This window comes from Schistocerca americana, chromosome 2 (genome assembly GCF_021461395.2).
Source record: "Schistocerca americana isolate TAMUIC-IGC-003095 chromosome 2, iqSchAmer2.1, whole genome shotgun sequence".
NCBI lineage: Eukaryota > Metazoa > Arthropoda > Insecta > Orthoptera > Acrididae > Schistocerca > Schistocerca americana.
This window is the reverse complement of record NC_060120.1, coordinates 461,999,767-462,014,344: the sequence shown is the minus strand read 5'-3', so window position 1 is coordinate 462,014,344 and position 14,578 is coordinate 461,999,767. Positions and strand designations below refer to the sequence as shown.

At 38.4% G+C, this 14,578-nt stretch overlaps 1 protein-coding gene across 3 annotated transcripts in view; it reads right to left on the bottom strand.

Moving 5' to 3' along the window:
• Positions 1 to 4,392: 4,392 nt before the first annotated feature.
• The window catches only part of LOC124594189 (acyl-coenzyme A thioesterase 9, mitochondrial-like), a 93,976-nt gene continuing 83,790 nt past the window's right edge, over positions 4,393 to 14,578 (bottom strand). The window contains exons 10-12 of one of the 3 annotated variants that reach the window (XR_006978149.1): positions 8,312 to 8,462; positions 4,820 to 4,996; positions 4,393 to 4,782 (exon numbers count right to left, since the gene is read on the bottom strand). Coding sequence is in view for 1 of the 3 variants with exons in the window: in XM_047132548.1 (XP_046988504.1) it covers positions 4,911 to 4,996; positions 8,312 to 8,462 (237 nt within the window). In the remaining 2 variants the exon portion in view is untranslated. Of the gene's footprint in view, positions 4,997 to 8,311; positions 8,463 to 14,578 lie in introns of all 3 variants that reach the window. The other 2 variants (XR_006978150.1, XM_047132548.1) reach the window with 2 other exon arrangements.

Below are 14,578 nucleotides of genomic sequence, written 5' to 3'. Positions count from 1 at the left end.
TTTGGGGCTAATGGACTACAGCAGCAGACAACAGGTGAGAGAGTCTCTGCTAACATCACAACTCCACTGCAGCTTGTCTCCTGGGCTCGTGATGATATCGGTTGAACCCGAATTGAATGCTGTCAGCCACTGTGTTGTCCATGGTGAGAGGTAATGCCTGAAATTGGTATTCTTGGCATTCTCTTGACACTGTGGCTCATTCCCTAAAAACTTCCAAAATGGAACGTCTCGTGCATCTACCATTCCATTTTCATAGTCTGTTAATTCCTGTTGTGGGGCCATAATCATGTCAGAAATCTTTCCACATAAATCACCTGAGTACAAGTGACAGCTCCACCAATGGCTGCCCTTTTATACCTTGTGCACACAATACTACTGCCATCTGTGTATGTGCATATTGCTGTCCCATGTCTTTTGTCGCCTCAGTGTACAGGCACCAGGAATGTTCTACTAATTTCACATTCACATTAGCACTGGTCTAGCTTTCCTACAATAACCCCATTGCTGAAGAGCTCAATTATATGTAATTCTTATTTTGTTTCATGATTTATTCTTGCGAGTATGAGTAACTAGAGGAGAATGTTGTGGCAATTATGATACCTATGTAGGAAACCTCTCCCCATTTTATCAGTTAATTCTGAAGATAAAATTGGTCATTTTGCTATATTTAACTTGGTCCTAGATGAGCAAAAGAGATCAAACTAATGTCCACTTATTTTCTTAATCATTGTTAAGGTAGTTAATTTAGAACCTAATGAAGCACTGGGAATATGTAGCTATCTAGTGATTTACATGTGCTTACAATGGATTATGTAGATCTAATTTATTCTGATTTCTCACAATATGCAGAAAGATATATAAACTACTTAACTTTGATTTTGTGATTGCTATTCTTAAAGCAGTAATATGTTGTTATTTCATTCTCAAAGCAAAAAAGTAAAAACCATAGTAATTACTGTTAACTTCTGAAATCTCGGTTTAACCAAAAGTTTTAAACTGTAATTTTCCATAGCCCTGCCAGCAGGATTATAATGCAGTAATTCCTCAGTCACTATGCTCGTATGATTCATACAAGTTTAAGCTCTGCTTCACATCTCTACCGGTACCAGCCTGGCAGTTACTCTGTTCTATCTACTGTCGCCATCGAATCGCCAGGCCACAGCTACCGCTCTTTGGAAGGCCAGTCACATAAATGTTATTGTTATTGCTGCTTTCATGGCCTTTGAAAATTGCATATTGTGAATGTAACACCATTAAACCCTTCTTCATCTTCTTCTTCTTTAGTATTCCCTCCCATAGTTATAAGTCTCCATTCACAGCAAGATCACCATGTCACTTGGGCCTTTGTGAGATGGGGAGGTGTAGAATGTAAAATTGTTATCAAGTATTGTAACAGTCCTGAAATTTTTGATTCTTCCTCCCGAGGCAGGGGTGATGGGGTGGGGGCCCTCATGCCTTACTGCCAGTGTGGTGTCAGCATTGATTGTGTGGCATTTCTGAGACGATCAATGAGCCTTCCCTCACTTAGATCAGGCCAGTTATAGCTATAGTGGACCTGGGAGTCACATTGCTCTCTCTGTTACTGGCCTTGGTATGCATAAATTTGCAAAGAAGGAATGCAGACTGGCATAAATTCTAACTTCCAAACTCTCCAGCAGTCTTTATGCTAGCTGATCTGGGGGTGTGCAAAAGAATTCATACTGACTGCAGAGATGACTGTAGTATTGCCTCCAAATATGAGGAAGATACATGTGAAAAGACCTCCTTTACCTAGTATAACTTTACAGTAAATAATAATATTTAAATTGCTGAAGTAGTATTGTGGAGGTAGGTCATGGCTGAATTGAAAAGTTTACATTTCAAATACATTTACAACAGATATGACAAATATTTTATACTTAAGTCAATGGTGAATTGTAACCATAGTTCACAGTTCTCTCTCAAATGGCACATTTACAAACCTATGTTTGGTGCAGCATTTTTGCTTCTATTGTCATATACTTTCACCTGTGTTAATTTTCACTACCAATTATAATACATCCTATACATAAATTCACTTCGGTGCCTATACAATACTTGCACGGGGAGTCTGTGGCGCCCCTTTCAGCTGGATGCTTCAAACAGTTGCTTGTGTCACTTGGACCTTAAACTGGTCCTCAGTATCGCTTATGCCACACATGTACAATCAAGATTGCAATTAATTTGTACAAGATTTGCAAGTATTATTTGGGAAACTAGTCCATGTACGAGGTGCATTCAAGTTTTAAGGCCTCCGATTTTTTTTCTAATTAACTACTCACCCAAAATCGATGAAACTGGCGTTACTTCTCGATGTAATCACCCTGCAGACATACACATTTTTCACAACGCTGACGCCATGATTCCATGGCAGCGGCGAAGGCTTCTTTAGGAGTCTGTTTTGACCACTGGAAAATCGCTGAGGCAATAGCAGCATGGCTGGTGAATGTGTGGCCACGGAGAGTGTCTTTCATTGTTGGAAAAAGCCAAAAGTCACTAGGAGCCAGGTCAGGTGAGTAGGGAGCATGAGGAATCACTTCAAAGTTGTTATCACGAAGAAACTGTTGTGTAACATTAGCTCGACGTGCGGGTACGTTGTCTTGGTGAAACAGCACACGCGCAGCCCTTCCCGGACGTTTTTGTTGCAGTGCAGGAAGGAATTTATTCTTCAAAACATTTTCGTAGGATGCACCTGTTACTGTAGTGGCCTTTGGAACACAATGGGTAAGGATTATGCCCTCGCTGTCCCAGAACATGGACACCATCATTTTTTCAACACTGGCGGTTACCTGAAATTTTCTTGGTGGCAGTGAATCTGTGTGCTTCCATTGAGCTGACTGGCGCTTTGTTTCTGGATTGAAAAATGGCATCCACGTCTCATCCATTGTCACAACCGACGAAAAGAAGGTCCCATTCATGCTGTCGTTGCGCGTCAACATTGCTTGGCAACATGCCACACGGGCAGCCATGTGGTCGTCCGTCAGCATTCGTTGCACCCACCTGGATGACACTTTTCACATTTTCAGGTCGTCATGCAGGATTGTGTGCACAGAGCCCACAGAAATGCCAACTCTGGAGGCGATCTGTTCAACAGTCATTCGGCGATCCCCCAAAACAATTCTCCTCACTTTCTCGATCATGTCGTCAGACCGGCTTGTGTGAGCCCGAGGTTGTTTCGGTTTGTTGTCACACGATGTTCTGCCTTCATTAAACTGTCACACCCACGAACGCACTTTCGACACATCCATAACTCCATCACCACATGTCTCCTTCAACTGCCGATGAATTTCAATTGGTTTCACACCACGCAAATTCAGAAAACGAATGATTGCACGCTGTTCAAGTAAGGAAAACATCACCATTTTAAGTATTTAAAAAAGTTCTCATTCTCGCTGCTGGCGGTAAAATTCCATCTGCCATACGGTGCTGCCATCTCTGGGACGTATTGACAATGAACGCAGCCTCATTTTAAAACAATGCGCATGTTTCTATCTCTTTCCAGTCCGGAGAAAAAAAATCAGAGGCCTTAGAACTTGAATGCACCTCGTAATTGTGATCTTGATTATGCGTTATAAGTAATACTAAAAATGCTTGTGTAGCCTTATCCAGACTTTTTTCAGTTGATAGAACATGACGTCACTGTACAGCACAAACTGAGCAATTCACATTAGCATTCTGATGTCTGAAATAATAAAGTCAACATTTTGCAGACAGATGAATCAGAAATTATGATTTTAAATGAGTTCAGAAATATAATAAGAAATGTGTAAGATATCCATACCTGTCAGAGTTCATAGCCAAAGATAAAATTTTGCATCATAAAAAAGAACGGGTAACATCTGCATTCACCAGAGTCACTTCAACAAAGTATTATCTATCCCTACTATGGTGGCATTTGAATGTGTAATAAGCATAAAGCCATTACGGATAGCAAAAGCAGTTGAGGTCTAGAGAAACACACACTGAGTGTGTTTCCTTGCCAAATGTGTGTGGAATAATAGGCGCAAAACTTCATTATGAAGATTGCCAGAATCTACACATCCTTTTGAGGTAGTAGTGGTATATATTGTCAGATATTTGTCTCTCACTAGTCAGAATAAAAATTGGTAATTCATAAGTAGAGTTGAAAACAAATATTGTAGGATACAAAGCCATAGACCTATGTGAAAAATTAGCGTGATAGCTCTAAACTTAAGATGTTGATTAACAGATTCCCTATTTACATGTTTTCTGAGAGGTTCTGATTCCAAAATAAAATATTCATTGAGCACAAATTATAATTCAGCCGATCAAAAATAAGGGTGATGTAACTATTGTGCAGACTGTTCTAAGGAAATGTGGTAACAACTGTCAGAGTTCAGAAATAAGACTCAGTTCACATGTAAGCTGCTCTTTATTTTAGTAACAATAGCCATTATATGGACAGCTCATTATATATATCAACATTAGTACAAGTCTGAAACTTAGTTATTTTTTGGATCACCATACCACTACACTCTATACTTTGTGCACTTTTTCTGATAAGGTATGTTCCAAACAAATGCTTTCAATGACTAGTGATATCGTTTTCTCATTCTTGCTGGAACATGTATTTACATCAATATTCTCAGACACTTAACAAAATTTTCAAAATTTTATGTTACCTTCATTAAGTAATACTGACAGAGATGCCAACATGATGTTACAGCACAAAAACTATTAGGGAGGTTAAGCTGACACATAGTCCACATTGGCATTAAGTACATTTTGTGTGTGGAGAGAGAGGGAGAGGGGGAGGGGGAGGGGGAGGAGAGAGAGAGAGAGAGAGAGAGAGAGAGAGAGAGAGAGAGAGAGAGAGAGAGAGAGCGCTTTAATGAATGAATAATTTAGCAAATAAGATGACCAAAGCAAGTTTATGTGGCTGTTGAACTATGTGTATTGTCAGAAAGACCCATCACATGCTGAAAATGTCGTCTGCCATCCAGGTACATCATTGCCTCTGAAACAAAAATAATGCACAAATCTCATAAAATGCATGATTTCAGGTAAGTACTATTAAACTACATGTTGTTTTAAATTCAAAACTGACTGTAAATATTGAAGAAAGAACATCAACACCCGTAGTGAAGTTCAAATTAAAAACAAGCCTCAGAAAGTTAATAAAGCTGCTAAGTACTAGTATGGGTGGCACTGATACTATAGTATTTCAATGTATTGCATCATTAGTATTCATCGATCCTTGCCCCTTCACAAGAAATTGGCTGCACACAAACATTTCAATTCTACTTTTTCTATGTCATCTCTTGGTTTCAACTAACTACATAAAATGTAAATCTTTCACAAAATTATATAATTGTTATATTTTAGTTGACATCACAACTGGCAACACAGATGCTTCTTTTTCTTTCAAATTCCAAGGCACCCTATAAGAACACATCTGAAGGCATGTGAAGTAACTTTCATATCAAGTGTACTTTGATTATCAACAAAGAAAATATATTCCTAGAATGAATCTGCAATCATTGTGAACTTTTACAAATAACACTGTTTAGATCTCCCAATGGTTTTTGAAAAAAAAATACATTTTTCTAACATGTTTCACCTACTACCGTCATCAGACCCTATAGTTAAAAACGAAAGTCAGCAGCAATAAAAATATCACCCACCAAACTTAGAACTTCTGAAACAAAAGTTTAGTAAATCTTATGCCAAGGCAAGGTATCAGCTACCAATTGGCTCAAAAAGCATAAATTTGACAGTTGTTGATTTGCTGGCATACACATAACATTTCTTACATTCTTTTGTTTTTTATTACTAGGTCTGATTATGGCTGTATCCGAAGCATGTTATGAAATAACCTAATAAATAAAAAATTATGGTGCAGTATTATTTGTAAAAATAAAACTTTTGGTTACTTTATATAAGTCTTTCTGTAAATGGTTAATCTAATGGATATAAAATTACTAAATACCCTTGAAGCTTTCTTCAGCTTCTGAAGAGTGAAAAAATGCAGGGTTTCGTTGGCAAAGATTCCCAGCTTAATCATGCACCTCTTGAATGAATGGCATACATCATAACCTACAAGAAATACCTCTTAAACACAAAAAATATTTTTTAATGAACAAAAGCATTATCAAGACTATCATGTCCCATGCTGTTGCCTTCAAAAGTAGGCACGTAAGTATATGAATGAACTGTGTTGCTTTACTGAGTAGAGACTGCAGGGTTAGGTGAGAAATTGCTGCTAAGGAGACAGAAAGGTGAGAAAACAAGCAGCAAATGAAAAATTACAACCAGAACATTAACAGGGCGGAAAGCAAAGCAATTGCATAACTTAACACATGTCTAATTTAACTTTCTTGTAACCTTTCTACTGCACTTAACTTTTTTTGGGCATAGTATTTTGTTGTTACTTGTTTGATTTTAAGCTCCAGTCATATTCGTATCATTTTTCGCTTTCTACTTAGCTTCTTTTAGAGGTATATGTTTGTCCATTTGAGAGTATCCTATTCTATTCTAGGTGAGGTTGCCACTCAATGCTGTCGGGATGGCTGTGTGTGTGTGTGTTTACATTTGATGAAGGACTGTATGATAGCTAATAGTATCGAACAGTCACTTCTGAATGTGCCCCTCTGCTGTTCAACACCACTGCTACATGGTGGGTAGCAATCTGTCCTAATTAATATTATTGTTATTTGTCTTTTTTATATTTTCCTTGCATTATATTTATGTGCATTACATTGTGTATCATTTCATTATGGCATGGTAAGTAATGCCCCTTTATGTATTGTAATTAATAATATACGAGAGGCGTTTGAAAAGTCCGTGCAAAGTCCGAGAGATGGCACCACCAGCATGTATCGAGGTCATGTTTAGTTAGTAGCATCTTTGGAAAGAATGCACACCAAGTTTCAGCCATATTGGTCTATTTCTTTGTGTTTGCATTCGTGTAAATCAAGGAAGTCGAGTGATTGTCAAAAAATGGACGAAAGAGAATTTCGTGTGGTGATTAAACATTACTTTATGAGAGGCAAAACGCCTCAGGAAACTAAAGAGAAGCTTGATAAACATTATGGTGACTCTGCACCTTCAGTTAGAACAGTTTATAAGTGGTTTCAAAATTTTTGGATTGGCCATATGGGCACAAGTGATGCTGAACGTTCTGGACACCCTGTGGAGGTTACGACTCCAGAAATCATTGATAAAATCCATGATATGGTGATGGATGACAGAAGAGTTAAGGTGCGTGAGACTGATAGGGCTGTGGGCATCTCGAATAAACAGGTACATAATATTTTGCATAAACATTTGGACATGAGAAAGCTATCCGCAAGATGGGTTCTGCGATTGCTCACGCTTGACCAAAAATGGAATTGTGTGAAGTGCTGCAAGGGTGGTTTGCAGCTATTCAGGAAGAATCTGCAGGACTTTAAGCATCGTTTTGTCACTGTGGATGAAACATGGATACATTACTATACTCCTGAGACCAAACAACAATCTAAACAATGGGTTACCAAGGGAAAATCTGCACCAAAAAAGGGGAAACCATTCCTTTGGCCGGAAAGGTTATGGCGATTGTCTTTTGGGATTCGCAAGGGATAATCCTCATTGACTATCTGGAAAAGGGTAAAACTATTACAGGTGCATATTATTCGTCATTACTGGACAGTTTGAAAAATAACCTGCAAGAATAACACTGGTGATTAGACCGCAAAAGAGTCCTTTTCCATCACGACAATACATCATACACACCTCAGCAGTTGTGGTCGCAAAATTATTGGAAATAGGAATAGGATTCCTACTCGTTTCACATCTCCCCTATTCTCCAGACTTGGCTCCCTCGGACTATTATTTGTTCCCCAATTTGAAGAAATGGCTGGCGGGACAAAGATTTTATTCAAACGAGGAGGTGATTGCACCAACTAATAGCTATTTTGCAGACTTGGACAATTCCTATTATTCGGAAGGGATCAACAAATTAGTACAGTGTTGGACGAAGTGTGTAAGTCTAAAAGGAGACTATGTCAAAAAATAAAAAAGGTTTACCCCAAACACGTACGTAGTTTTTATTTTTGCATGGACTTTTCAAACGCTTCTTGTACTATCTAACAACGTAACAATGACCACTTCTTCCTATTGATGAAGCCATTTTCCTATTCTTCTGCCCTTCCCCATTCCATGAATGCACTTTAATTAATGATTACAAAATAAGCCTATAGGAGTAAAAGACAATGGAAGTTATCTGTGTCCGACTGGATTTATAAATGTCCAAATTAGACGTATCCAGTAGTCCTTTTATAGTGAGAATACTTACCCTGATAGGATTTTGGAATTATCTGTGGCACTTCTTCAGGCATTTCATACGTGTAATGAAACACATTAGTTGTATTTTGCTGCCCTCCACGAGGGTCAAACACTTCTGCATAAACTGTTATCTGCACATAATTGCATTCTGTATATGTAACCTGGAAGAATGATTTATTTTTATTTTGGTACAATAATGTGGTACATAAATTAGATGAAAATAAAAGCATAAATTAGATGAAGATGAAAGCAAGGTCGGAGGGGGAGGGAGGGAGGAGAGAAAGGGAGAGCATTATGGGATGGGAGAAAAAGGGATGTGAACTATATTATGTACAATCTGTGTATTTTAATATAGAGCAACATTTTCTGAAAACCCTGAATACCTTTAAATTTGTCCTTCTTCAATACATCAAGAGAAAACAATGGAGCAAACAAGTTTCAGCACTGATTTCATTGCATTATCCTGTCAAAATTGTTGAACCACAGTTTCAGTGTGAGAGAAGAAGCACTATTAAAATAATATTTAGTTACTGATACAAATATATGACAATTAGTTAGTAAAACAACTGTGTTTTATGCATATTTAATATAAGAAAAAATGATGATGGACAACAACCATAAAAACTTCAGGAAATGCCTTAAGTGACAACTAGTATGTGTCCAAAAGTTGGATAGCAGAGAACTTTCATTGTTCCATATAATAACAAGGATGTTTCACTGCACTTAAATGAAAGCAAGAAGTAATAAAATATCACAACAGTAATATACAGTTGTAGCAAATCAGCAGTGTCAGAGAACTGTCAATTTCATAAACATTAACTGTTAAATCAAGTGCCAGTAGAACACATTATCAGATAGCTACTATAAGCCTGAAATCTTATGTCTGCTCATTCTAATAAGCAAATGTGAATTAAAATAGCTTTCTGTGACTTCAGCTAAAGAGAAATTTCCTAAATTGGTAGGAACGTGAGCAGCCCTGTTGAAGATTGTGTCGCCAACCCCAGTGGGAAACAGATTCAGAACAGATGGGGGTAGGAGTAATGGTTCTCTGAAGTACAGGGGGTTGGGCTATGGACAGATAACCCACACCCAGAAAAAAGTCTTATTACGATATCCCACGAAATACTGCCAGACAGGCCCCAAGGCAAAGACATGGAAAAGTAACAAGAACATGATAATTGGATCATGGAACATACTGGTATTATATGGAACTGGAACCCTTGGAAGCCTAAATAGTGGAAACATACAAGGTGGGTATCATGAGCTTGCAAGAGATAAGATGGACTGGACAGTGTACCTTCCAAAGACAGTAGTGTACTATGTACTACAGAGGCCACAATAGTGAACGCATTTTTGGTGTGAGATTTATAGTCAGTCATAGTACTGTACAACTAGTGATAGGATTTAAAGCAATAAGTCCAAGGATATATTACATGTAATTAAAGAGAAATTCTTTAACTACAGTATCCTAAATGCACATGCCCCTACTGAGTAGAAGACAGCAGAATAGGAGACCTTCTATGAGGAGCTGGAGCAAGCTTATCAACAGTTTCCAAAAAGTGATATAAAAATGGTGATAGGAGATATTAATGCTACTGGACGGTAGGAGCAGGTCTTTTCCCCTACCGCTGGGGAAATACAGCCTCAATAAAGAGAGTAATGACAATGGACTCTGCCTGATAAATTTTACTTAACAGTTTCTAGCATGTGGGTCCAGCATAAGAATATACATAAAATGATCTGAGTGTCATCAGCAACAATATATGGAACCTAACTGATCATATATTAATAGCTACCAGGCATTGCTCTGATGTGCTAGACTGCCATAGTTTCATATGTGCTTAATATGGACATTGATCATTACCTCCTCATAGCAAAAATCAGAGACAGCATGTCAAATGCACATAAAGTTAAAGGAGAAAGACGAAATCAGTATAATATCTCAGAACATGAGGACCTAAGGAAGGCTGAACACCTAGCTTTTAATTAGGAAAATAGATTGACAGGAATTGTGCACAACTATAGTCAAAACGTATAAGAGCAGTGGAATGCAACCAGAAATTAAATACAGGGTGCTGCAGAGGGAGTGATTGGTATGGAACAATAGACCAGAAGGAATGAATTGTATGATGAATAGTGTGAGGAGTTAAGACACTTGCAGGTCATTGAAACACTTACTAAACTCAATAACCTTAGAAAGGAATTCCATCCAGAAACAACAGCAGTATAGGGGGAAAAATGTAAATTATAGCATCACAGGAAGGAGTGTTACATTTTTGGGCAGAATACTTTAAAGAATTATTATACTTGGGGAATGCGGAAGCACTGGAACTAACTGAAGACCAAGAAATGGAAGAAGAGGAAAATGGGATGCCCTTGATTCAAGAGATTTGGCTACCATTAAAGAAATTAGCCAACAATCAGTCACCTGGCAGTGACAACATGCCAGGTGAACTTATTAAATGGAGAACATCTGGTTAGATACATGCATGCCCAGATCTCAGATATAGGGACGCAAAAAGTCATCCCATATGATTGGAATATCGGCATAATATGTGCTATACATAAGAAAGGGGACATCCTGGAATGTATGAACTGTAGGGGAACTACATAGTTGAACACAATACATAAAATATTTTCCTCTCTACTTTGTCAATGAAAAAACCTTTTGCAGAAAAAGCAGCTGGGAGATATCAGAAAAAAAAGGGAATACAATATAGAAACACATCATACATACATTGAATTTAAAGCAGATATGAATCCATATGAAGAAATAAACTTATTGAAGCCATGAACGAATTGGGCACACCATAACATGTAATATGCCTCATAAGTTTGACTAAGAGAAAATCTGTATATAAAGTATGGATACAAGGAAATTTAACACCAAAATTTTGAAACTAACTGTGGACTTAGGCAAGAGGATGCACTTTCACATATGCTTTTCAACATGTCACTAGATAAGGTAATAAGGACAGCTCAAATCAACACAACAGGTGCAATACACAATAGAATGGCGTAAGTTCTGACTCATGCAGATGATGTCGATATTATTGCAAGAACAGAATCACTGGCATCGGCACAGTATCAATAAAACCAAATACATACAAATAATATGGCCAGAACTAAATGCAATGTTAGAAATTGACTAGGTGCAAGCAGAATCTGTTAGTGAATTTGCCTATCTGGGAATACTGGCAACATCCCAGATTGTTGTTGTTGTTGTTGTTGTTGTTGTGGTCTTCAGTCCTGAGACTGGTTTGATGCAGCTCTCCATGCTACTCTATCCTGTGCAAGCTTTTTCATCTCCCAGTACCTACTGCAACCTACATCCTTCTGAATCTGCTTAGTGTATTCATCTCTTGGTCTCCCTCTACGATTTTTACCCTCCACGCTGCCCTCCAATACTAAATTGGTGATCCCTTGATGCCTCAGAACATGTCCTACCAACCGATCCCTTCTTCTGGTCAAGTTGTGCCACAAACTTCTCTTCTCCCCAATCCAATTCAATACTTCCTCATTAGTTATGTGATCTACCCATCTAATCTTCAGCATTCTTCTGTAGCACCACATTTCGAAAGCTTCTATTCTCTTCTTGTCCAAACTATTTATCGTCCATGTTTCACTTCCATACGAATACTTTCAGAAATGACTTCCTGACACTTAAATCAATACTGGATGTTAACAAATTTCTCTTCTTCAGAAACGCTTTCCTTGCCATTGCCAGCCTACATATTTTATATCCTCTCTACTTCGACCATCATCAGTTATTTTGCTCCCCAAATAGCAAAACTCCTTTACTACTTTAAGTGCCTCATTTCCTAATCTAATTCCCTCAGCATCACCCGACTTAATTAGACTACATTCCATTATCCTTGTTTTCCTTTTGTTGATGTTCATCTTATATCCTCCTTTCAAGACACTGTCTCAACTGCTCTTCCAAGTCCTTTGCTGTCTCTGACAGAATTACAATGTCATCAGCGAACCTCAAAGTTTTTACTTCTTCTCCATGAATTTTAATACCTACTCCGAATTTTTCTTTTGTTTCCTTTACTGCTTGCTCAATATACAGATTGAATAACATCGGGGAGAGCTACAACCCTGTCTCACACCCTTCCCAACCACTGCTTCTCTTTCATGTCCCTCGACTCTTATAACTGCCATCTGGTTTCTGTACAAATTGTAAATAGCCTTTCGCTCCCTGTATTTTACCCCTGCCACCTTTAGAATTTGAAAGAGAGTATTCCAGTCAACATTGTCAAAAGCTTTCTCTAAGTCTACAAATGCTAGAAACATAGGTTTGCCTTTCCTTAATCTTTCTTCTAAGATAAGTCGTAAGGTCAGTATTGCCTCACGTGTTCCAGTGTTTCTACGGAATCCAAACTGATCTTCCCCGAGGTTGGCTTCTACTAGTTTTTCCATTCGTCTGTAAAGAATTCGTGTTAGTATTTTGCAGCTGTGACTTATTAAACTGATAGTTCGGTAATTTTCACATCTGTCCACACCTGCTTTCTTTGGGATTGGATTTATTATATTCTTCTTGAAGTCTGAGGGTATTTCGCCTGTTTCATACATCTTGCTCACCAGATGGTAGAGTTTTGTCAGGACTGGCTCTCCCAAGGCCGTCAGTAGTTCCAATGGAATGTTGTCTACTCTGGGGGCCTTGTTTCGACTCAGGTCTTTCAGTGCTCTGTCAAACTCTTCACGCAGTATCATATCTCCCATTTCATCTTCATCTACATCCTCTTCCATTTCCATAATATTGTCCTCAAGTACATCGCCCTTGTATAGACCCTCTATATACTCCTTCCACCTTTCTGCTTTCCCTTCTTTGCTTAGAACTGGGTTTCCATCTGAGCTCTTGAAATTCATATAAGTCGTTCTCTTATCTCCAAAGGTCTCTTTAATTTTCCTGTAGGCAGTATCTATCTTACCCCTAGTGAGATAGGCCTCTACATCCTTACATTTGTCCTCTAGCCATCCCTGCTTAGCCATTTTGCACTTCCTGTCGATCTCATTTTTGAGACGTTTGTATTCCTTTTTGCCTGCTTCATTTACTGCATTTTTATATTTTCTCCTTTCATCAATTAAATTCAATATTTCTTCTGTTATCCAAGAATTTCTACTAGCCCTCGTCTTTTTACCTACTTGATCCTCTGCTGCCTTCGCTACTTCATCCCTCAAAGCTACCCATTCTTCTTCTACTGTATTTCTTTCCCCCATTCCTGTCAATTGTTCCCTTATGCTCTCCCTGAAACTCTGTACAACCTCTGGTTCTTTCAGTTTATCCAGGTCCCATCTCCTTAAATTCCCACCTTTTTGCAGTTTCTTCAGTTTTAATCTACAGGTCATAACCAATAGATTGTGGTCAGAATACACATCTGCCCCTGGAAATGTCTTACAATTTAAAACCTGGTTCCTAAATCTCTGTCTTACCATTATATAATCTATCTGATACCTTTTAGTATCTCCAGGGTTCTTCCATGTATACAACCTTCTTTCATGATTCTTAAACCAAGTGTTAGTTATGATTATGTTGTGCTCTGTGCAAAATTCTACCAGGCGGCTTCCTCTTTCATTTCTTAGCCCCAATCCATATTCACCTACTATGTTTCCTTCTCTCCCTTTTCCTACACTCGAATTCCAGTCACCCATGACTATTAAATTTTCGTCTCCCTTCACAATCTGAATAATTTCTTTTATTTCATCATACATTTCTTCAATTTCTTCGTCATCTGCAGAGCCAGTTGGCATATAAACTTGTACTACTGTAGTAGGTGTGGGCTTCGTATCTATCTTGGCCACAATAATGCGTTCACTATGCTGTATGTAGTAGCTTACCCGCATTCCTATTTTCCTATTCATTATTAAAACTCCTCCTGCATTACCCCTATTTGATTTTGTGTTTATAACCCTGTAGTCACCTGACCAGAAGTCTTGTTCCTCCTGCCACCGAACTTCACTAATTCCCACTATATCTAACTTCAACCTATCCATTTCCCTTTTTAAATTTTCTAACCTACCTGCCCGATTAAGGGATCTGACATTCCACGCTCCGATCCGTAGAACGCCAGTTTTCTTTCTCCTGATAACGACATCCCCTTGAGTAGTCCCCGCCCGGAGATCCGAATGGGGGACTATTTTACCTCCGGAATATTTTACCCAAGAGGACGCCATCATCATTTAATCATACAGTAAAGCTGCATGCCCGCGGGAAAAATTACGGCTGTAGTTTCCCCTTGCTTTCAGCCGTTCGCAGTACCAGCACAGCAAGGCC